The following is a 21974-nucleotide window of genomic DNA, read 5'->3' as shown; positions in this document are numbered from 1 at the left end:
CCAGAGAGATGAAAAGGTGTTAAATTTAAACAGGAGCCAGGTTAAATGCAGTAGAGAGGCATAAATTGCTCACACCCCCCTAAGGATGCCCATGCTGCCTCTGCAGCTCCCAGGGAGTGAGGTCTCCTAAGGATGCTTCGGGGACACATCTGCAGGGTGGAGGAACCTCTCTGAGCTGAGGGTGATGACCTCCTTGCTTAGCAAAGGGTCCTGGGGCCAAATACGGGGGCTATGAACGCTGCAGAGCCCTTTGCTGCCCACGATGAAGCATCCAAGACAAAGATGCTCCCGGCTGCTGCAGAACAGCTGTGTGATTGTTTGGGCTGTTGTATTTTGGGGTGTCTTTGCCCTACAAGCATGCGCCTGCTCGACCGGCACTGCTGGTAGGCAAGGTTAGGTGTTGCAGGAGCCATTAATAACCTGTCTAAATGAAAGGCAGGAGCAGGGGCGGGGAGACAGAGTGGCACATGGCCAGGCTCGGCGGCCCCATTTCTGGTGAGACTCGTCATCTTTCAAGAGCATTTCAGAGGCATCTGCAAAGATCTAAACAGCAGTAAAAATACCCCCGGCGCTGGTAGCTGTTGTCAGCAATCTCTGCAGGAAAGGGAGAGCACAGGCAGCGTGTGTTAGTGGGGTTTTACAGGCAAATTGTACTTCAGGGCTTGCGTGAGGAGCTCCCGCTGTGTCTGCTGGAGGAGACGCATCGCTGGAGCTCACCGGTGAAGTGGGGTTTGGCCCGAGGGCTTCTCTGGGAGGCTGGTGGCTTTGCTGGTGAAGCGCTTACAGACGCTCTGTGTTTCTGCGCCCACCTCTTCTGAGTGCTTTGGAGACGTGGGACCGAAGGGTTCAGCCAGAGCCGTCGGGTGGGCTCGGGGCTGAGGGCGAGCTTGGTGTGGGCTTTCCTCCTAATGACCCCCCAGCCCTGCCCCGTGTGCCCGGTGACCCCCCAGCTCCATCCATCTGACGCTGTGCTCTCTTTTCTCTTCTTTGGTTGCTCCAGCTGGTGCCAAAGCTTTCCAGAAACTACCTGAAGGAAGGGTACATGGAGAAAACGGGGCCAAAGGTAGGACACAAAGAGTTCCTGCAATCCCTCTAGACACGGGTCTTGCTCTGTACAGGGCTGCGAAGGGTTCGCTGTTGGCACAAACCCACCCTTGCTGGAGAGGCAAAGCCTTAACGCCGTGAATGCATTAATACACCTTCCCCACCTGGAAACAAACAGTAACAAAATCTGGAACCACTTCACAAACCCTCTCACTGCCCATTCCTGCAAGCCCACCTGCTGTAGCTTGCCTGGACCGAGCTTGTGGTGGCCCAGAAGCTGCCTGTCCCCAACTCCCCCAGCCCACTGGGCTCCTCCGAGGGCCGTGGCACTCCTGCGTCATGCCTGGTAAGCAAGGAGCTGCGCTGCTTTTGTGTGTAATCTGGCATTTTTTTGACTCTTCAGCAAACAGAGGGATTCAAGAAGCGATGGTTCACCATGGATGACCGACGGCTCATGTATTTCAAAGATCCCCTGGTAAGATGAAGGTGCCTGGGCTGTCTGTTGGGAATTATCTGCAATAATAATAATAGTGGTAATAATAATAATAGTAATAGTAATAATCTGCAGTGAAGTTCAGGCTGGTGGGAGAGCCGAGAAGGCACTGAGCTGTCACTGCTGGGTGGATCTGCCTGGCGTCCGGCGTGCAGCAGCCCTGTGCATAAATACTCACCAAAAATCCTTTGTAAATCCTGTGGATCAGCCACAGATTTTTCTGCATTTTTTTCCTGATGGTGGTCCCATATCGTGGGTGCCCCTGGGAGGAACTGGAGTGGGGCTTCGTGGGGAGGCTTATGCTTCGGGTGCTTGGCTGCTGCACTTTGCTGATGGGGCGAAGTGCGGGGCGAGCCGTGTCCTGTCTGCGTAAGACGCAGAGCTCCCCTTCCCCATCACGCCTGCCTGACCGCTCCGCTGTCTCCTAGGACGCCTTTGCTAGAGGGGAAGTCTTCATTGGGAGCAAGGAAAACAGCTACAAGGTCCTGGAAGGGCTCCCGCCATCCACGCAGGGAAACCACTGGCAGCACGGGATAACCATCGTCACCCCGGATCGGAAATTCCTCTTCGCCTGCGAGACAGAGGACGACCAGCGGGAGTGGATCGCGACTTTCCAGAAAGTTATAAGCCGGCCGATGCTGCCTCAGGAATACGCAGGTGTGTGCTGGCGAGGGCTGGAGGGTGGCCTCGGCCCCTTTATTTTCCGTCAGTTAGAGGTCGGGATGGATGGAGGGGGATCAGGGATGCAGTGGCATCGCTCCCCCGCGTACAGGGAGGATGCAAAGCCTGTCCAAGCAGAGAGGGACTCACGCTGGGAGGAGGAGGATGGTATCCTTCCCTCTTCATCACCTCTGGCGTGATGTCCACGCTGCTATAAGGATGATCGGTCACTCAGATATAAGGATAATCGGACCCAAGGATTATCAGCAAGACAAGGACCGTCCGCAGGGTGGGCTTGGGCGAGGCTGTTGCCGCCTGCTAGTGCTTGTCCTGGTCTTAACTTTATTTTCTCTGTTCTTTTTTTTTCTTTCAGTGGAAGCCCATTTCAAACATAAACCTTAGCTGGGACTGGCTGGGCAGACCTGAGGAGTGAGCTTCTGTTTACAACACAACATGGTTTTATTTGAAATGTTAAAAATAATGAATAATAATAATAATAATAATAACAGTAATAATAATACTTCCCTTTCCCCTCATCATTCACTTGATCATGTTGGAAACCAAGAAGGGTGGCAGTGAAATCTCGGAGAAGATGTGGAGCCAACCTGAGATTTGGCTCGGGATGCACCACGTGGTCCCCATGGCCCTGTCACCCCACGCCTGCTCAAAGGGGTGTCCCACCCGGCTTCGCTGGGATGGCAAAGACTGTTGGTTGCAGGTATGGGGGGGGAGATGGGGCTTTTCCCCACAAGCTGGTCCCTGGGGGCTGGAGATGAGCATCCCTGGCTCTCCACTAGCCCCTTCCCCAGCGAGCCCCTGAGCGGTGACGGCCTTGTAGGATGCGACGGACCAACCTGGAAACCCCAACATGGTGATGTGCGAAGTGTCTGAGCCTCCTGACAGCATTAGGGTAAATAACAAGTAAATAACCTCAGCTGGGGTTATTTACCCCAGTTTGGGAGCCAGGTGTGGGGTGGGTTGAGCTTTCGGTGCAGTTTTGCTGAGGCGCCATAAAAAGCCCATCCCAGCCCCCCCGTGCAGGCACGTCCCTCCAGCCAATAGCACGTTGCTTCTCCAGACTGGTGGTTGCACTTTTTTTCCCCTCCAGTAATTCCCTTATTTTTTTTTTTGTTGATTTTTTCCCCCTGCCAAAAAAAAAAAAAAAAGCTGCTTGAAGTGACGTTTCAGCACTGTGTTGAGCACTGTAATTCCTGTGGTCAGGCAGGCTGGGACCTGCACACCAAGTGCTGGATTTTTACCCCAAAAAAATGACATTTCTAGCCTCCGCTGAAGTCCCAGCCCCAGCCACCGCCCTGTCCGGCGCGTTTTGTACGTTGGTGTGTGTAAATGAGAGCATCTCATCGGCTGTATGCATTCCTTCTGTCACTGGTAAGACACCTGTGGTACTAAATGTCATTTGAACCAATAAATTATTATGTCAGAGCCGTGGCTGTGTCGTGCTGGGGCAGGGTGGGAGGTGGGGGGGTAAAAACCAAATGAAACCAAGGAGTTGAGGGGGCTGGCAGAGCCCTGGGGGTGCAGGACACCCACAAAACCATCTGCCCCCCCCAGGGCTGCTCAGTGTGGCAAGCAGAGCAGCTGCATGCACGAGGTAAGTCTATTTCATGTAAACTACACAGGCATATTTATGTATATTATATAACGCACTATATGTTATACTTAGTTGTGTATTTGTGTGCATTATATTGTATATATTTTATATATATTCATATTTTATATTTCTGTATGCACACACATACACAAAAGACATATATTTCTTAGGAATATATATATGAATTATATGAAAGAGTTGTTGGATAGTCACAGACACAACTATAAACTGCATAGTACATATAGCAGAATGTATCTAATACACTTTTATGTGTGTATATAAGCTGAATATAGTTCACATGAACACATGCATGTATATATGTAGCCATCATTAGACATATGTTTACAGCTATATAAGTTAAAGGTATTTCATACACACATCCATATATGTATAGAGCCATTTTTTTATAATTGCAAGTTTATAAATTATTTAATTATATATTATAAATATACACATGTGCATGCTTTTTATAGAGATATAAAGTATATAATTTATATTATAAATTTAAGAGAAATATATTGCATATAAACATACATATATCCACATGCATATGTGTATGCATAACTACAGATAGATAATTAATTTATAGCAAAAGTATTTATAAATATATAAGACTCCAGGCATGTCAGAAGCAGGGAGAGGACAGGCCAAGCTAGTTGTTTGTGTTTATAAATAGCTATAAAGATTGTTTGTGTGTGTGTATAATTAAGAATAATATAATTAATATTATAAATTATATGCCATACAATTAATTATATATACAGAAGGCTGTTGATATATATATGTGTATATATATTTTAACATATATTTATACACACACATATATTCTGTATATTCCACTGTAATTAGTGAATATGTATGTTGTATATGCACACACACCTGCCCTGTGGGCTGGGGTTCGGGCTGGGCACGTGTGAGGTACAAAGCAGGGGGTTGCTGGAGGCCGCGAGGTGAACACGTGAACTCACCGAGCCGTACGTGCAGGACGCAGGAGGGGCGGCTGCCGCCGGACACCTTCAGCTGCCCCAGGACAGGCACGTTTGCTGACAGCCAAGGGCAATGACGCTGCTCTTACGTGTTGCTGGTGTCCCAGATCATTTATTAAACGTCTACAGCATCATCGGGGTAGGGGGTTCTTCACTGAATTTGCTGGAAATCCAAGCAATCCACACCTGCCCCACACATCACAATACCCAACTAAAACTACGCCTTTACTGCACAGAGATAAAGCTGCAGCACTGAGGTCTGGGTGACCCACAGTCAAATGCTGAGGGGGAAAAAAAATAGCAAGGAAAGCAAGATCTCTGCTCGTAAAACTCTTAGAAAGCAGCGGTATTGCACATCTGGTATAAAGTGTTTATTTGAGACTTCACAATTAACACAAAGTCTTCCTTTCAATGCCTTTTCTTTTCCATACAGTCAATAAATTTGTATTAATCCCTCCCTCCCCCATGCATGATTGCTGTTTATTAATCTAAGCCTTTTTATTTTCATCGTGAAAAAATAAAGCGTTTCCCCACTATTTCATCTGCTCATTGTACCACGGACATCTGCTGTGCTACATTAAAGAGGAGGAGATGTAGAATGGCTATGCCTACCACTGGGGCTGAAGTTACTCCATTATTTATTGATTTATTCTTTTTTTACAGAAAGTGTTAAATGAATCAATCACCCAAGAAAAATAAATATATCATAAAGAACCAGAAGTTCTGCAGTATCCCTTTTCTTTACATACAGCTGCTGTTCAAACACATACATTGCTCGTGGCAGATCATTTCATTCACTACAACGCTGTCGCCTTTACGTAGAGTTGTGAACTTACACTGAGAAAGCATCTGTTCCAAAGGAGCAGAGCCACGAGCCAGAGGAGGTATTTTAGATGCCAAATTTCTATACCTAGACAAGAGAGATCCACATGGCAGCCAATTACCTATGTTCCACTGCTCAGCTTTTACTCAAGAGCAATTCAATCTTGTGCTTTTCAGGAAATACCGGCTAAACACACGCGTGGGCTTGGACAGAGCCAGACCTTAAGTAGAGTGAAAGGCAGTATGAATGGCGTGCATGTTACTCACGGCAGTGGAAGCGAGTTCTTGGTATCAATGTCTCTTGGATGTGCATCTCAAATTATGCTGCTTGGCTCATCTCGCGGTACTTCTGGCACCAGCCTCACAAATAAATTATTCAATTGATCACCCTGCCTTTTGCAATCGTCCTTGGAGGTGGCAGAGGTCAAGGAGGCTTCCTCATAACAAAGATGGTATTGGGCAGGCTGTGAAGCACAAGACCCATATTTATGCTTTATTGAGTTACTGTGCAAAAGGAAATACTGCATCAGAAACCGCAGAAGACTATATTTTAATCAAAGTCACCAGCCGCTGTATCGGAACCCTGCTAACAACTGCTCCAATTGGTTCATTTGGCTACTTTTGTTGGTTTCTTTCTTTTTTTACATAAATAATATAGACCGAACATTATAAACATTTCAGCAACCATTTCTAAAAGACCGGAGGAGCCCTTTTAGGCACCAAGAAACACCTGCAGGATTCAAATTCCAAAACTGTCTTTGGAGTCATCGAATCATCAGATTTACGCGGCACCCAATGACAACAACATTCAGTCGAGCTCGATGGGACTGCTATCTTCCTGACCATCTTCTGTGTCGTCATCTTCTCCAGTTCCCATCAGACTGTTTAAAAGATTTCCTAGAATAAACCACAGGACAGTTAAAATTGCAAGTTTTACATTCTCATCTCAAAAACTTTAACTATTCTCTCACCATCCTGCCAGGGTGCAGATTTCAATAATGAAAAAAACTTTTTTTTTTTTTTGAAGTAAAAGAGTCTCAGCAGGACATTAGTATTCCCACACTGGCTGTCATGAAGAATTTATTGATTTGGGAAGCTGTATTCTGATACTGTTCCTTCTCTAAGAGTACACTGGAACAACCCCACTAAATTCGCATACTTATGTACTCTAGTTGCGGCATGAGAGGAAAGAAAACAACCAAATGAGGAAAGACACACCTCCTGTCATGAAACTGTCAAAACCCAGCAATGGTCTGCATCATGCTGTAAAGAACTTGTTCAAGGTATTTATGCATTCTCCCTGTTCTAGTCAATTTAAAGATGCTTGAATTGCTGAAAAGCTGCTATTTACATATGGGATCTATGATGCTCATGTTTTTCATAAAACTTTTGAGTATCAATCAGCGAATTGGCATCTGCAGGTGAAGCTTCAATTCAGTTTACAGAGAAGCTTAGTTCTGAAGGAAAATCACGCAATTTTACAAAAGTAATCCAGTTCAATTTGCTCACATTTTATTCAAGAGCCAGGAAATGAGGGCTGGATTTCTCTATTCCCTTTCATTTCTTGTAGAAGGGCAGTATTAACTTCTGAACTTACACTTTGGGAACATTCATTTTCTATCAGGACTGGTTAGATGTCTACCAAAGTCCCAGACTTGACTTAAAAGAAAATCAGCCACTGAAGTCTGAGGAAATTAAGCTTTAACACAAACAAGATTTTTCTTTACATTTGTCAGTTATACCATAATGTCAAAAATTAACCGTAAGAGTCATTTACATGCTTCTCCCCTTCTCAAAGACGAAAAGTCTACCACCTTCACCGAATTAATTTCACAAGCAACCAATTCACCTTGTATTCTACAGTAGTGTCTGTTTCTACAGGCTACGAAAAAACTGAAACATTTGTTAGAACAAATTATCTGTTTCCAGCACAGCCATTTTACATAAGCCACTGCTCTGAAGAGACCGGTGGTATCTATAAACAACTGCCAGCATAAACCTTACCTAGTAAGCCTCCGTAGGACGATGTCTGCTTGGGCGGAACACCAAAGAAAAGCTGCCCTATTCTATCTAGGTACTGAAACGACACAAGATGAAGAACAACGTCAGCTACTTCGTTTACAGGTGGAAATACTATGGGCAGCAGTCACACCACACAAGCTACATCACTGACTCCTATCTACAAGTCACAAAACAGGAGACAATCAGCTGTTATCTAACTAATTCTGTAGGTTAAATCCTGTTTACAACCACGAGTAACTCACCTCATTATACATGGGATCTCTTTTCAGTGAAGGTTGATACTGTTCACACAATACTGTAAATACTGTTAGTTTTCCTCTAGAAAGGAAACAACCAAAAATGTAATCTCAGTAACAACTGAAAAGGAAAACAAGAACAACATGAGAAAAATCAGACTGTACCCATCAACTGCCAATAACAGGAACCAGATGAAGTTTAGCAGTGGTTGAACAAAGGGCGGACCCTTTTCTATTGAAGGATGTTTCTGTGTGTATGTCGTAAAAACAACTGATGCGCTGGTCTTATTTTTTAAGCAGAGAAATCTGCAAAAGGAAACAGAACAGGGCAAGTTAAAATAAAAGGCAGAGAAGTAGTTTTACATGCAGAAACAAAAAGGGAAGACAAAAGCTCAACAATCTCTCCTTCATTTGAGCATAGAAGCCATTTCAGGCTTAATCTGATGGCAAAAAACTAACTGGTGGAGATGTACATCTTTGGCAATGGTTTGGCTATCAGCCGAGGAAGGGGAAAATCACTACTAGAATACATCGTGGAATAAGCTGGTTGGGAGGGAGAACTGACATTAAATATTAATAGAATGAATTTAACCAAGATCTAAGCAGATTGTATACAGGATGGTTACTAAAAGAGGGCAATAACTAAATAAAAATGTGGAAAGACTGGCCACTGCATAATTCAAATTAAACCTGATATTGAACTTCCTGGTCCAGAGTTTACTATGCTGAGGTAAAAACTGAATTAAGGACCTCTCTCCTGGCCCCATCTACTCCCAAACACATTTCCTTTCAGTATGTATCTGCCAGTGTCCGACGACTCTGTCATTCTGTTAGCACTACCTCGAAGTAACACGGCATCAGGACCACTAGTAAGTTTGACACACACATCTGAAAGTCTCATAATAAAGCTACACTTTGAGCTCCCAAGCCATTTGTCCCCCATTAACAGATCAATTTCCCAAACTGACAGAATCTCTGTTCAGGTCCAGTTAATTTAACTGGCAATCTCTGCAAGTCCCAGAGGCCTAACAAGAGACTTTATCTGGGACAAATGCTGTCAGCAAGCACTGGGAAGGCTGCCATGAGCAGCCTCATTTTTGGTCGCAGCTGGCCTCCAATTCTGTACCCTCACATGTGCAAGGGCACTGGGCTCTTTTCGCCTTACTGCTGAGGAAGGAACTGCAATTATTTTCATTATAAACTGCTATGTAAAAGGATTTAGTACAGTATTTGAGATACAGGCAAGTAAAGGATGCAGTAGTAGTGCTGTATAAATACTGAAAAAATAATCTCTTATAACTTCTCCCCAGAATTTCTACCCTTCCAGAACAAAGCCCCATAAAATTGTTTGAGAGTCCTGCATATACTGGACTTCCATAAAGGATTTTCTACCACTCAAAATCACTGCAATCTGCATCAACCAGGTATGGAAAGCAGGACAAATCTCACATGACAGCTCCCTGCTGCCAAAAGAGAGACAGACTTGCTCTCACCTCCTCCTTCTCCCCCAACACCTACTCTCTCCCTGACTCCCTGCTGCACAGTCCTGTCTCCACCTCCTCCTCAGACTCCTCCGTGAGCTGCTTTCCCTGACTGAAGAAAGCCATCAGCTGATTAAACACAGTAAAATTGGCTTTGTCAACCTTAATTGTACATGAGCTCTGCAAAGGCACATAATCGCTTGCATTCTCACCTCCTACAAAATAATTGCCTGAAGTAAACGAAAGCCAGCAGCAACTCTGTCAAACCAAGAACCATTGCACTGCTGCTCACAGACCAGGGTGATCCAAGACAAATTGTCTCTTAGGATGACGAGACTGAGAGCAAGTACTATGCTAAAGGTAAATATAGAGCCTATTTAGGTCCAGTCTTGGTAAGAACATCAAGGTAAGCTCTAACTAGACATAAAGTGGTGTTAACAAAGCTAAGAATTGTGCTTGCAGGGTCAAACAGATTACATTAATTCTTCAGGCAATTAACATGATTTCAGGTTTCGACCTTAATACGTTTTGGTTTTCTTTTTCTTCTCCCCAATCTGACCAACTCAACACACCAGTTTTGAGATGGTTTTCTCCTGTTGTTACTGTACAAAGTGAGTTTCAGGACCTCTGGCCAGTTTCACAGTTTCTTTTGAAAAGGATACATGGTTAACCTACGGTTATCATGATTCAATTAGATTGGCCTCAAACACAGTGTCGCCTCAGCAAAACAGTTTTAAAAAGTTAAAAAAAAACACCTACTGTAGTACTGCCTGTGCTACAAACATGTCCACCTCACTGCGATATCCCCTGGACGAGGAGTATTCTACCAGCATATTTGCACATCCTTCGCCATCTGTGGAGTGCAAGAAGTGATACCGAGATTCACTATAGTTTTGCTCTAAAAAAGGAAAAAGAAAATGGCTTTTAAGAAATCAGTTCATCACACCTGAACATAAAAACAAGTTTGTTAGGCTTGTACACTACAGCTGGTAAAAGGACGAGCTACATACATGATATATAAACAAGACAACAAGAAAAGAGAGAGTGGGCTTTTTCCTTTATAAGTTATAGATTATTTATAAAGGGAGATAATAAATGTTACCTTAAATACATTTGAACATCTGCTATTAAATACAGTTCATTCAATGCCACCACAAAACACAGCTACCACTGGGACAAATAGCTTGAGCTGCAGTCATATCATTTTATCTAACTGCATGTTGATGCAGTTAGATGTGCTATCATCAGAGCTTAGGAGAAGAATCAAGAAGTTCCATGTTAGACCATGTGCACCAAGAAGTCAAACAGCACCTTCAGCGTCCTTCTTTCTAAGTGCACAGAAAGAAGGCATTTCCTATTTTTAGCTTAGCCCACTCTCGATATCAAAATTAAAAACGCTTCCATATGCTGAGTAGAACAGCAATTATACAGGAAAAAAAGGTAAGAAATGGCAATGATTTGTTAGAACTTAACTTGAAGCAAAGCATCATGCAAAATCACTGCAACAACAAATCAAAACTGCATAGCTGCTAATTTTTGGAATTTAAAAGCTTTGTTTTAAAAATCTGAGCCTTTTCTGATGAAACTCTCAAAAACTACAGACTAAGAAAACATATGCATTTTGCTCTTCGAAAGAACAGTGTGCAGATGGCTACAAAATGGGGATTTTTACTTTCAGAATGCAACCCTTTCTTACCCTAATCGCATCTCAGCTTGAACTTAAATGCTCTGAGGAAAATCCTCCCTTTCTGGCTGGCACCAGCCATCAAGCTAACCTAAGTCCCATGAGAACAGCTATGGGATTGCCTATGGCACGCAGAAAGGCAGCGAGCTGGAATGCTGACCATTGGGTCAGGATTGTTATAGAAACCACTATCATCACTTTGCAGCTACTGAAAAATTTAAAATAAACAATCAATCATCTTGCACAGTTATTCATTCACGAGAAACCACAGAAGAGATGGCATTTATTCAACTGTTCTCGCTCACTTTTGTTACGTTTTGAACATAAGACTTTAAAAACTGGCTATCATCCACAATTAAAATAATTATTTAGTGCATTTTTGGTTTACCTTACATCCCATCACAAGTGATAAAAGCCCACACAAATCAAAGGCAATAGCATTCATTCTGGAACAAGCCTGCTGGTCAATGGCTCAAAAAGTACCTAATTACAGATCCAAAGACTGGTTTGGGTGCCAGGTGATGTATTTCAATCTGTCACGTTTATCCAGGATTTAAAAACAAAAAAAACATAATAGAACAGCTTTGCTCCCCAGCAATTTTCCTCCTAATGACTCAATCAAACTACCCCAATGTCTAAAGGATCAGCCTTCCTTTTACAGATAGTTTGCAGTTGTGTTTTGGGTTTTGCACTAATACAGAGTTACAGCCCCCGGGTTTTTTATTAGTAACATTAAGCTGAAGTTACTGCAAAAATCAGGTAATAGCAGAACTCAATCAATCATAGCAGAACTCAATCAATCATTTCCATCTCCGCTTCCTTAGATTATTTCCAAAGGAGATCTCTTATAATATCATACTTTCAACATTTTCAAAACAAAACACAGAAAAGCCAGTTGATTTTTCTTACCTTTCCACAGGGTAATTGCTAGTAACTGGTGTAGTTTTGGATGTCCAAGTTTTCCTGATCCCCCACTAGACCATTTTAGTGCTCTGGATACGAAAGCCACTCTTTCGGGAGAATTTGGATCCATTAAACTAAACAATTTAGCCAAGTTTTCTAGAAGCAATAAGATTCACAGATATTTAGCATTAATAGAAATAGGACGAACTGCTGCTTCTAGTGCATCTTTAAGATACAACATTTAAGTTACAGTGCTACTGTGTCTTTAAGCTCCCTTAACGGCCTCCACAAGCCACCTTAAAAAAGAGTGCCTTTGAACTCGAGCCACTTCTCATACATCAAGTCAATCTTGCATCTATCAGCCAGCAATATTCATACGACTCCTCCACAGCCAAAAGCTGTGCCTTGCAGTCAGCTGGTGACAGCCTCCCTGTCTCATTGTTTGGGACGGGATATCCCAGAGGACCATGCGGTCCAAGGAGGAAAGGCTGCAGGTTATGGGTCTGCTTGCCATTCACAGGGAAGCTGTGAGGGACAGAGGGCTGTAGTTCAGAAAAGCACCACCAGAAGTCATAGATGGGATACAACATGTCAGAGCTGATCTAAGTAAACAAAGAAAGGCCTCTGTCTGTCTGTCTCCACCCACATGTTGTTAATAGGAGTGGTTTGCCCATGCTGCAGCAGTAGTCTGGCCAGGCAGCTCTTAAGAAGGTCTCCCTAAATTGCCTGCTTAGCAAATCTCACAGTCAAACACGAAAAATTTCCTCCTTAACAGCTGCACCACAAATAACGTGCACACTACCACACTGCTAGGGTGGGAAACCACCATCCACCAAAGCCCTGGGGACATCAACGACTGTGCAGACAATACATTACTCCTGCATCGAGGAAAGGACAATGCCACAAGACAGCAATGTTTGTTCTAAGCATGCCCACAAAGTTATCGGGAATCCATTATTCTCTAATAAAGTTTTCCCCCCAATCCATTTCTATGATGAAGGTAACCATTAGTCATGTGGGAGGACACACAAAAAGGACTTCAGGTTTCAAGACTGTTAACAACAGTCACCATGAAGTGAAAGCACCATCAAACCGAGCACAGAGGTCACCTCACCTAAAAGGTCATCTGCTACTTTTGCATCCGATTTCTCCAAAGACTCCAAAACCAGCATAGACAGATCAGCAGCACTGTTTTGCTACAAAACAGACACATACTGGTAGTGATGAACATATCAGTACATAAAAGAAAATATCAACCAGAATTTTGTCAGAGGCAGATTTAATACTTTTATCAACATCTACAGCTAAGGTACAGTGTCAAGTCTCGACCTTCCCTTACAAAAAAACTATAGTAATTTGATGGCATCAAAGAGAAGCCTACAGGAAAGCAAAACAAATGTGGTTATAATTATTGTTTGGCTCCTCACAAACACTTCTGCTTTATGTTCCAGTTCGGCATAATCCTTCTTTGTGGAGAAAGGCTCAACAAAGAGATAAAACAGAAGATTACAAAGCAATTACCCCAAACATTTACCATTGAGAATTCATCATTCAGCCCTCAAAATCTTGGAATAACACCCTCGCCTCCCAAATCACACACACAAAACCAGTGACTTACTTGGTTATGACTGAAGAACAGCAAAGCCCCTGAATACATTAGTTCTCTTGCTTCTGCGTGTTTTCCTTGTGACATATACCTGAAAACAATACCAAAGCCTTGATTAAAATTACCACTAAATAAGTTGTATACGCTTAAAGTTACTTACATTTAAAGGATTGAAGATCACTAAAATGTAAAATAAAGGCAATAAGGGATTTATTTTTAAATTGGATTAGTTTCAATAATGATGTAATTTACTGCACGCTACAATTTTTCTGCTCCAGACTTGATGGAACACAAGCAAAGAGTGTCAGAATGAAAACTGAGAGCTTCAAACCTGATTTGAGCTGAAGCAAAGAAAAGGAAACGATCCCAGGAGTTCACCTGAGCAAAAGATGCCAATGCGCTGAACTACACCGCTCAGATGGTCACATTAGAGTCGTTACCAAAACCAAAGCCATCCCAGTGAAACAGTTTTCAGAATACAGCCTGGACAGGTCGCACACCCAGCGCCGCCCAAGTGACTCCAGCTCTCTCCTCATCGACGTCTCCTTTCCACTGGTTTAAGCCTCTCTCACCACCACTCCTCTCTGCCAGGGGACATCAGCCACGTACTAGTCCTCTGCTGAACCACAGCAGCTTGTCTCTGATGGGCTCCCATAAGACAAGAGCAGCCAGCAAGATTTACCCTGCAACACTTTACAGAGTCACCAATCATAAAAGAAACAAGTCTGGTCCCTCAAATATAAGGCTTCAAAACACACCTGCTGCAGCTTCCACTTTCCTCACTTCAGAGTTAACCAAGAAATGAAGAATAAAAGAATTTGTTCCCGATGGTTACCTCAAGAGCAGGAGCCTCTTACCATGGTGCTGTGATTGCAGCCTCCTGCACATCATCACTATTTGTAACTAAAGGTCTGGGGTAGTCACAGCTCTAGATTACAAACGCAGCACTTCCTATAAAAGCAGTTAAGGTGTGGCAGCAGATGCAGTTTCCAATTTCCATTTCTCTTAACTGCTCTCAAAAAGTCTGTTTTCTGAGTAGTTAATAACAACAGCCAATTTGCTCATATCAAAAAGATAAGATGTCAGTTCTACCACACTGCTTTAGTACCTGCAATATTTGTTCTGCCCTCTATGACACCTGGTTGTGCTGTGCCCCTGTGTCACCCCTCTCTGTTCTTGGCAGCCAGAGCAGCCTCTCTGCTCCTGCAGCGGCAAGGCCCCCCCGTACAGCAGATCCCACACACGAGCGTCCCCACGGGGTAACAGAGCAGGGTCGGTGGCTCTGGGTGTGAGGCAGTCAGAGGAGCGGTGAGACAGTGTGGGCATGGAAGGGCTCACACTAACCAGAGGGAAAATGAGCAACGGTGGATCCCAAAAGCTCTTGTGCTGCAGGTGAGATTCCTGTCACACGTGGCAGTCCCAGGGACAGGTCCTACTGGTGAAATCAGGTCAGACAACGAGCGGGGAAAAAGACAGAGTCCTCCCATCCTGCTGTCTTCCAAAAATCACAAGGTCTTTAATCCAAAACAGTTAGCAGAACTGTAATTATGGATGGCATGACAGGGATTTTTTTGAGTAAGCCTCCTCAACAATTCAGATTTGCAATCACCATAGCAAATGCTTCACGCGTTAGTCAAACGGATCGGCAGCTCCAACATTTTTGTAGCTGGCCTCGTATCCAGGTTTGCTTCTAGGCGTTTGGCTCTGAATCTCAGTGTGGAGCCACTTCCACAAATTCTAATTCCAGTAGATTCCCAATGCTATTTGGGAGCTCCTAATCTGGGAGTTATTACGGCAGATACTGAGAGATGCTGAAAACAGCTTTACAAGATAAAATACATTTAAAAGAGTTTTTCTTTTAAAGAACTTTTATTTTAAAAGTTTTTTAATAAAAATAAATATTCATGACATTGATCTAAATGGCATTTAGAATGACAGAAATCCTGGAACAGATTATTCATACCAGAAAAAGTACCTACAAGCATCAGGAAAACAGAAACCAGTGTAACAGGGATGTTAAACTTGGAAGTTTGACTCAGTCACTAAATCATCAACAGAGAAGAGTTCAACCCAGCCAGCCTGTGCAGTAACAACACTGGCCCAGGTCCTACTCTTCAGAGGAGCACAGGACTCGCTGTTCTGGGTCAGGCAGGAACAGCAGTTTTCCACCTGCCCCATGGATCACAGGAAGGGATAAGACCTCTGCCGGAGGCAGGCTTATGGTAATCTTTCCTCCTCCGCTGCTTCCCCTCCTCCACCCTCAAACACATCTCAGTTAATGACTTTTGAAACTCTGAGTCAGGCTTTCAAGTTTAACACGCACCTCATGACAGAACAGACTAATGTTTGACAGGCTGGTGTTGTTTAAAACCAGTAAGCACTGGCTATCCCAATTACAACTCTGCAGCTGAGATCAACTCAACCTGTGTTAATGTGTCCCTGGAAAACTGTTGACATTTAACACACATCTTACAGATGACAGACAAGACTACCCAAGACTGTTTTTTGGCTTCAGTGACCTTCCAAACAAGTTTCACAGTCACATCACATCTTTTTGCCTAGAAGGAAACCCTCTTCCTAGCTATGCAAATGTCATCTTTTCATTTAATTGAGCACCTCCTTTTACTTGCATTTAAAATGGAAAAGGCAGGATCTTTGATTCCAAATTAATTCAGGGAGGCTTAAGCAAAGCATGTGAGTTAATACATTCAGAAGACTGGATGAGAAGTGACCTGCTTAACCAACCCATCTTCCCCCACTGCAGCCATCACATCACATGTTCCTTACTACAAAATAGGCCATGCTTTGTCTGAAATATATTCTCAAATACAATTTAAGCCTTAAGGCCTAAATGGTGCCCTCGCTGATCCCATCAGAAGGCTACAGTAGAACACAACTGCTTTAAATTAGTGATGTTTGGTACACAGGGTACGGCAGGCTATCTAATGTACACTGATAGCAGAAGTAGGACTATGCCCCAAGGACGCTCTTCCCCACATACCCGGCTGCTATTCTTCTGTGGATACGCACAGGCCTGTTCCCATTCTACCTCAGATGAGGTCTGAGGATGGGGGACACCCAACTGAGCTACCAAGACTCAGAGGCAGTTTGCCCACCTGTCCTCCCCCAGCAGAACCACAAGTAAACAAAGCCGGGACCAACCAAGGAAGCCCGTATAAGAAATATATTATTCTGTGCCCCTGAAAGTAATGGTCTACATTTTAAATTTTGATGAGAGAAAGGGTGTCCACCACAAGTTACGGTGGATGTGAAAAATTAAATAATTCTAAAAAAGATTTGCAATAAAAATAAGTTTCTTATTACAAAACAGGTAGTAGCAGTATTTCCGAAAAAAAGGTCCAGACCTGCTCTATTTAGTCGCTGTCACGTATACAAAGACTACACCAACTAGAATCTATTCTAATAAAATTCCTCTGCACAGGTGATTCTTGCCATTCTGAAGCTGCCCCTTCCCCAAAGCGGTACCAGAGGGTGACTACCACACAACAAAGCAGCCCTGTTTCTTGGCTGAGCAATAATCAAGCCAAAACCTTAAAACCCTGCAACAATCCACTTGGCAGCCAGGCTGACGTTTAAAATAAGGTGGCAAACGAGAGGTTGTTAAGAAGACATCTGCTTGAGGAACTCACGGATGGCCCTGGAGCCAGGGACAAGCCAAAGGCCCAGGGCCCAGCCCCCGGGGGACGCTGAGGGGAGGCAGCCCCAGGCCACCCTGCCTTGCAAAGGGGGGCTTATGCGGCCTCCTGGGGACGTGGGGCCGCCAAGGGACGGGGTGAGGGTGTGTGAAATCCAGCTCTGCCCGTGACCGCTGGGAAGTGTGATGCAACACGCCCCTGCACGTCAAGGGCACGGGACAGTGCGCTCCCGGGAAGAGACGGCCGGGGGCCCCCACCGTGCCCAGCTGCTGCCGCTGTCCCCTCCCTCAGCCGGGCCTGCGGGGTCGGGTCGGGCCGGCTCAGGCCGCTGGGCCCAGCCGCGCCGCGGTCAGAGTTCACCTTCAGACCCCGGCGAGCATCCCAAGCCCTCTCACACAGCCGCCGCGCCCCGCCAGCGGCAGCCGGGCCTGAGTGAGCGGGGAGGCGGCCGGGCCGGGCCCGAGCACCCCGCTGGCCACCCGCTGCCGCAGGCCGGGCCCGGGCCCAGTTCGGGCTGGCGCTGCTCGCCCTACCCTCCGCGGCACGCACCCGCCCCACCCCGCCCCCCCGCGGCCCAATGAGAGAGCAGGACGCGGAGATGGGCAGCAGCGGCAGCCAATACCGAGCGGGCACGGGCGCGGCGGGCGGCAGCTGGGCAGGGTGCGTGGGAAGGCTCTGGAAGGCCGGGCGGGGGAGGGGCAGGGCGGCGGGCCGGGCCGGGCCCTACCTGAAGAAGAGCGTCCGGTACATCTGGTGCGCCTCGTAGTAGTCGCCCTTCTCGACGCTGGCGCGCAGCTTGCCCTCCACGCGCTGCACGCCGCCGCGGTTCCTGCCGCCGCCCTTCGCGGCTTCCTGCTCCGCCGCCATAATCGCCGCCGCCATCAGCGCGGAGCGCGGGGAGGGGAGGGCGCGCGCAGACGCACGCAGGCCCGGAGCGGCGCCGCGGCCGGCGCGCCTCGCTGCCCGGCTTCCGCCCACTCCGACGGCGGCCGGCCAGGCTCAGGAGACGCGGCTGCGCGGAGGCGCTGCGTCACAAGGCAGCCCGGGGCGGGGCGGGCCCGGCGGAGCCGCGGGGCTGGGGCTGGGCCGGGGGCCGCGCTGGCAGCAGCCGTTAGCAGGGCACGGACCGGGCAAGGGAGGGAGACCGCGCTCGTGCTTGTGAACAGGCTCCACCGAACGCGGAGCAGCCAGAAACAGAATTAAAGGAGCCGCCTCGGGCCTGTGGCAGAGACTGGCTCCTCTGTCACAGCCCCAGCCCCTAACCCCAGGGAAAAAGTAGAACATAAAAAAAACTAGGAAGGGTTTGTGGATTGGAGACAGTCAAACTGAGCGGAGCACTGCTCTGGCTCAGGGACGGGGGCAAGGCCGAGGAAACAGGATTTAAAAGCAAACACACATCTGAAAATCACCAAGCAAATACCAACTCGTGTCTGTCTGCCAAAATCTCAGCGTGTGCTGAACAGCACAAGACGCTGCTGCAGCACAGAAACACTGACAGAAAAGCAAGGCCCAGGTACGGAACTACCAAACAGCTGCTCCTCCTGGGGCTGCCCGGCGGGGTTCTGTGACCCAATGATGTCCGGTGGAGGGAAGCCAGGCAGGGGAGAAGAGGAGGTTGTCTTTGGAATCAAGCCATGAGGAAAACCACTGCAGCAAGGGACATTCATTCCATTTTAGTGTTAATGGTCTCTCAGATCCTCGGTGATTCAAGCAGGAGAGCAAAAATACAGAAAAGAAACTTTTATTTCTTGTTTGAAATATTACATGCACTTTCAAAAATTAAAACTCTTTCTTTAAACATCTCAATAGCATCTTGTCAGTTTGGAGGCAGCAAAGAATAACAGACATTTTGAAAAGCATTTACAAAAATACATTGCACAAAGTCCTATCTTGCTTTTTTAAAAATAAGTTAGTGTTATTCAAAATATTCCCACCCCGGCTACCTAATTTCAATTTATACAGGATAATGCTAATTTTAAATATGTAACCTATAATATGAAAACACCTGTACATACATAATCTAGCTCCTCTGCATAGGCCATAGGTTGTCTTTAGCTCAAGTGAAAAAAAATGTTTTTCACATGGAGACTTTTTTTTTTTTTAAACATTCGAGGACTGTTGTGCAACATAGATAACTATTCAGAAAACCAGTCAGCAGTTCCACGTGTTAACAGTTCATGTGTAACTATAAAATGATTTATAACAGCAAGATAAAAATTCTGCATACAAGTACAGTTCAGGAATCTTTTCCAAAAAGGATCTTCAAAGTCTCAATCCTAAGGGGGGCACAATAAGCAGTTTCGTCTCATTCTACGTAGAAATGTTGTTTCTGAGAGCAAGACATCACTCATCTTATACCCGACTAAGGTTTCTGGGGATGATCTAAACAATGCCTGTACATTTCCCTATGGCAGTACCGAGCAGAAGTCCCTCTTGTAAACATGAAGTAGCAAGGCTTACTTCAGTCGTGTTTTCCACATACTGCATTCTCACAGTACACCACTTACAGAGTATAACAATGAACCAGCCTAAGGAGTTCTTATCCCAAAACGATCAGTTTTCACAAAATAAGATTGTTTAATTACACTAACGTTTACTAAGCAATTTAGCAGGCTTATCAGCTCCAGTCCAGTTAGTCAGTACATCCAGGTTGATTTGGAATGAACAATGAAGAACAACAAACTGGCCAAGTTGCTATGGTAAAAACCCTTAAAATAACTTCAGTTACTTAAAGTTAGCCCTGACTTCTACAGCAATTCATAGCCACAAATTACAGCAAAGCATTCTCAGTCGCTGGTGTTTAAACTAGTTTTGGTTGTGTTAACTTTCCCTGACAGTAATATTTATTATATTCAACATGTATCAAAGAAGCCCTTTTGGATCCACCAAAAAGGTCAAAACCAAGGGCCAACTGAAGGACACCTTTGCCACAGTCAGTGTTTAAAATGTACCACAGTTCTTGGCTTATGGTGCCAAGCTAACAAAAGTATGCAGTTAAGTCTTGGATTTAAAAAAAACAGATTCCTCGTTGCAGAACGTGTGGTTTATTCTTTTAAAAAACCCCTATACATTCATTTGTAATAAAATAAGTGTCACCCGTGTGCCAACTGGGCTTTAGGAACCAGACTAGTCTGCATGCATTATTTCTCTCAGCATGGACACAAAAATATAAAGCTAACTGGCAATTACAAGCTGAGCATTACAGCAAATAAAAATTATGTTTTATACAGTTCTGCTGACAGTCTTCTGCCTTTATCAGAGGATCAATAGTTCTGCAGTATATATCTTGCATCCTCATCCTTTAAAGATTCCAGTGTTCTAGGCTTTCCGGTATCACAGAATCACAGAATGTTAGGGATTGGAAGGGACCTCAAAAGATCTTCTAGTCCAATCCCCCTGCCGGGGCAGGATTGCCTAGATCATGTCACACAGGAACGCGTCCAGGCGGGTTTTGAATGGCTCCAGAGAAGGAGACTCCACAACCTCTCTGGGCAGCCTGTTCCAGTGTTCGGTTACCCTCACCGTAAAGAAGTTTTTCCTCATATTTATGTGGATCCTCCTGTGTTCCAGCTTGCACCCATTGCCCCTTGTCCTGTCAGTGGATGTCACGGAGAAGAGCCTGGCTCCATCCTCATGACACTTGCCCTTTACATATTTATAAACATTAATGAGGTCACCCCTCAGTCTCCTCTTCTCCAAGCTAAAGAGACCCAGCTCCCTCAGCCTCTCCTCATAAGGGAGATGTTCCACCCCCTTAATCATCTTTGTGGCTCTGCGCTGGACTCTCTCTAGCAGTTCCCTGTCCTTCTTGAACTAAGGGGCCCAGAACTGGACACAATATTCCAGATGCCTCACCAGGGCAAAGTAGAGGGGGCGGAGAACCTCTCTTGACCTGCTAACCACACCCCTTCTAATACACCCCAGGATGCCATTGGCCTTCTTGGCCACAAGGGCACACTGCTGGCTCATGGTCATCCTGCTGTCCACTAGGACCCCCAGGTCCCTTTCCCCTACGCTGCTCTCCAACAGGTCTGTCCCCAACTTGTACTCATACCTGGGGTTGTTCTTGCCCAGATGCAGGACTCTACACTTGCCCTTGTTCTATTTCATTAAATTTCTCCCCGCCCAACTCTCCAGCCTGTCCAGGTCTCTCTGAATGGCTGCGCAGCCTTCCGGTGTGTCAGCCACTCCTCCCAGTTTTGTGTCATCAGTGAACTTGCTGACAGCGCACTCTAATCCCTCATCCAAGTCATTAATGAATATATTGAATAGAACTGGTCCCAGAACCGACCCTTGAGGGACTCTGCTAGACACAGGCCTCCAACTGGACTCTGTCCCATTGACCACCGCTCTCTGGCTTCTTTCCTTCAGCCAGTTCACAATCCACCTCACTACCCGATCATCCAGACCACACTTCCTCAGTTTAGCTGCGAGGATGCTGTGGGAGACCGTGTCAAATGCTTTACTGAAATCGAGATAGACCACATCCACAGCTTTACCATCATCTATCCACCGGGTTATGTCCTCATAAAAGGCTATCAAGTTGGTTAAGCATGACTTCCCCTTGGTGAAGCCATGTTGACTGCCCCTAACGATCCCCCTATCCTTGATGTGCCTAGAGACAGCACCAAGGACAAGTTGTTCCATCATCTTTCCAGGGATGGAGGTGAGGCTGACCAGTCTATAGTTACCCGGGTCCTCCTTCTTGCCCTTTTTGAAGACTGGAGTGACATTCGCTTTCCTCCAGTCCTCAGGCACCTCTCCCGTTG

The 21974-nt window shown here is 45.5% G+C and overlaps 2 protein-coding genes across 2 annotated transcripts in view; one reads left to right on the top strand and one right to left on the bottom strand.

The window, feature by feature from the left end:
- Positions 1-2650, top strand: part of ADAP1 (ArfGAP with dual PH domains 1) — a 54618-nt gene extending 51968 nt beyond the window's left edge. Inside the window, exons 8-11 of the mRNA XM_068422492.1 lie at positions 1001-1063; positions 1448-1519; positions 1966-2194; positions 2571-2650. Coding sequence (XP_068278593.1) covers positions 1001-1063; positions 1448-1519; positions 1966-2194; positions 2571-2599 — 393 coding nt within the window. The 3' untranslated portion in view covers positions 2600-2650. The remainder of the gene's footprint in view (positions 1-1000; positions 1064-1447; positions 1520-1965; positions 2195-2570) is intronic.
- A 2501-nt stretch (positions 2651-5151) lies between these two features.
- GET4 (guided entry of tail-anchored proteins factor 4) lies at positions 5152-18155 on the bottom strand. Its single transcript, XM_068422493.1, has 9 exons — positions 17933-18155; positions 13562-13640; positions 13058-13139; positions 11950-12099; positions 10116-10254; positions 8041-8181; positions 7882-7957; positions 7622-7694; positions 5152-6514 (listed from the first exon to the last, which is right to left on the bottom strand). The coding sequence occupies exons 1-9, from the start codon at positions 18085-18087 to the stop codon at positions 6426-6428; spliced, it is 984 nt and encodes a 327-aa protein (XP_068278594.1). The 5' UTR covers positions 18088-18155; the 3' UTR covers positions 5152-6425.
- Between the last annotated feature and the right edge of the window lie 3819 nt (positions 18156-21974).

Source organism: Nyctibius grandis, chromosome Z (assembly GCF_013368605.1).
Source record: "Nyctibius grandis isolate bNycGra1 chromosome Z, bNycGra1.pri, whole genome shotgun sequence".
NCBI classification, from domain to species: Eukaryota; Metazoa; Chordata; class Aves; order Nyctibiiformes; family Nyctibiidae; genus Nyctibius; species Nyctibius grandis.
The sequence above is the reverse complement of the archived record's forward strand: the minus strand, read 5'-3'. Positions and strand labels throughout refer to the sequence as shown.

Bases quoted from the DNA above. Each gene is read 5' to 3' on its own strand.
- GET4 (XM_068422493.1), bottom strand. From the start codon at position 18,087: ATGGCGGCGGCGATTATGGCGGCGGAGCAGGAAGCCGCGAAGGGCGGC. The intron at 13,641-17,932 runs GTAGGGCCCGGC...TATTGTTTTCAG, and splicing joins TACCGGACGCTCTTCTTCAG to GTATATGTCACAAGGAAAAC. The intron at 10,255-11,949 runs GTAAGAAAAATC...TTCCTTTTTTAG, and splicing joins AGCAATTACCCTGTGGAAAG to AGCAAAACTATAGTGAATCT.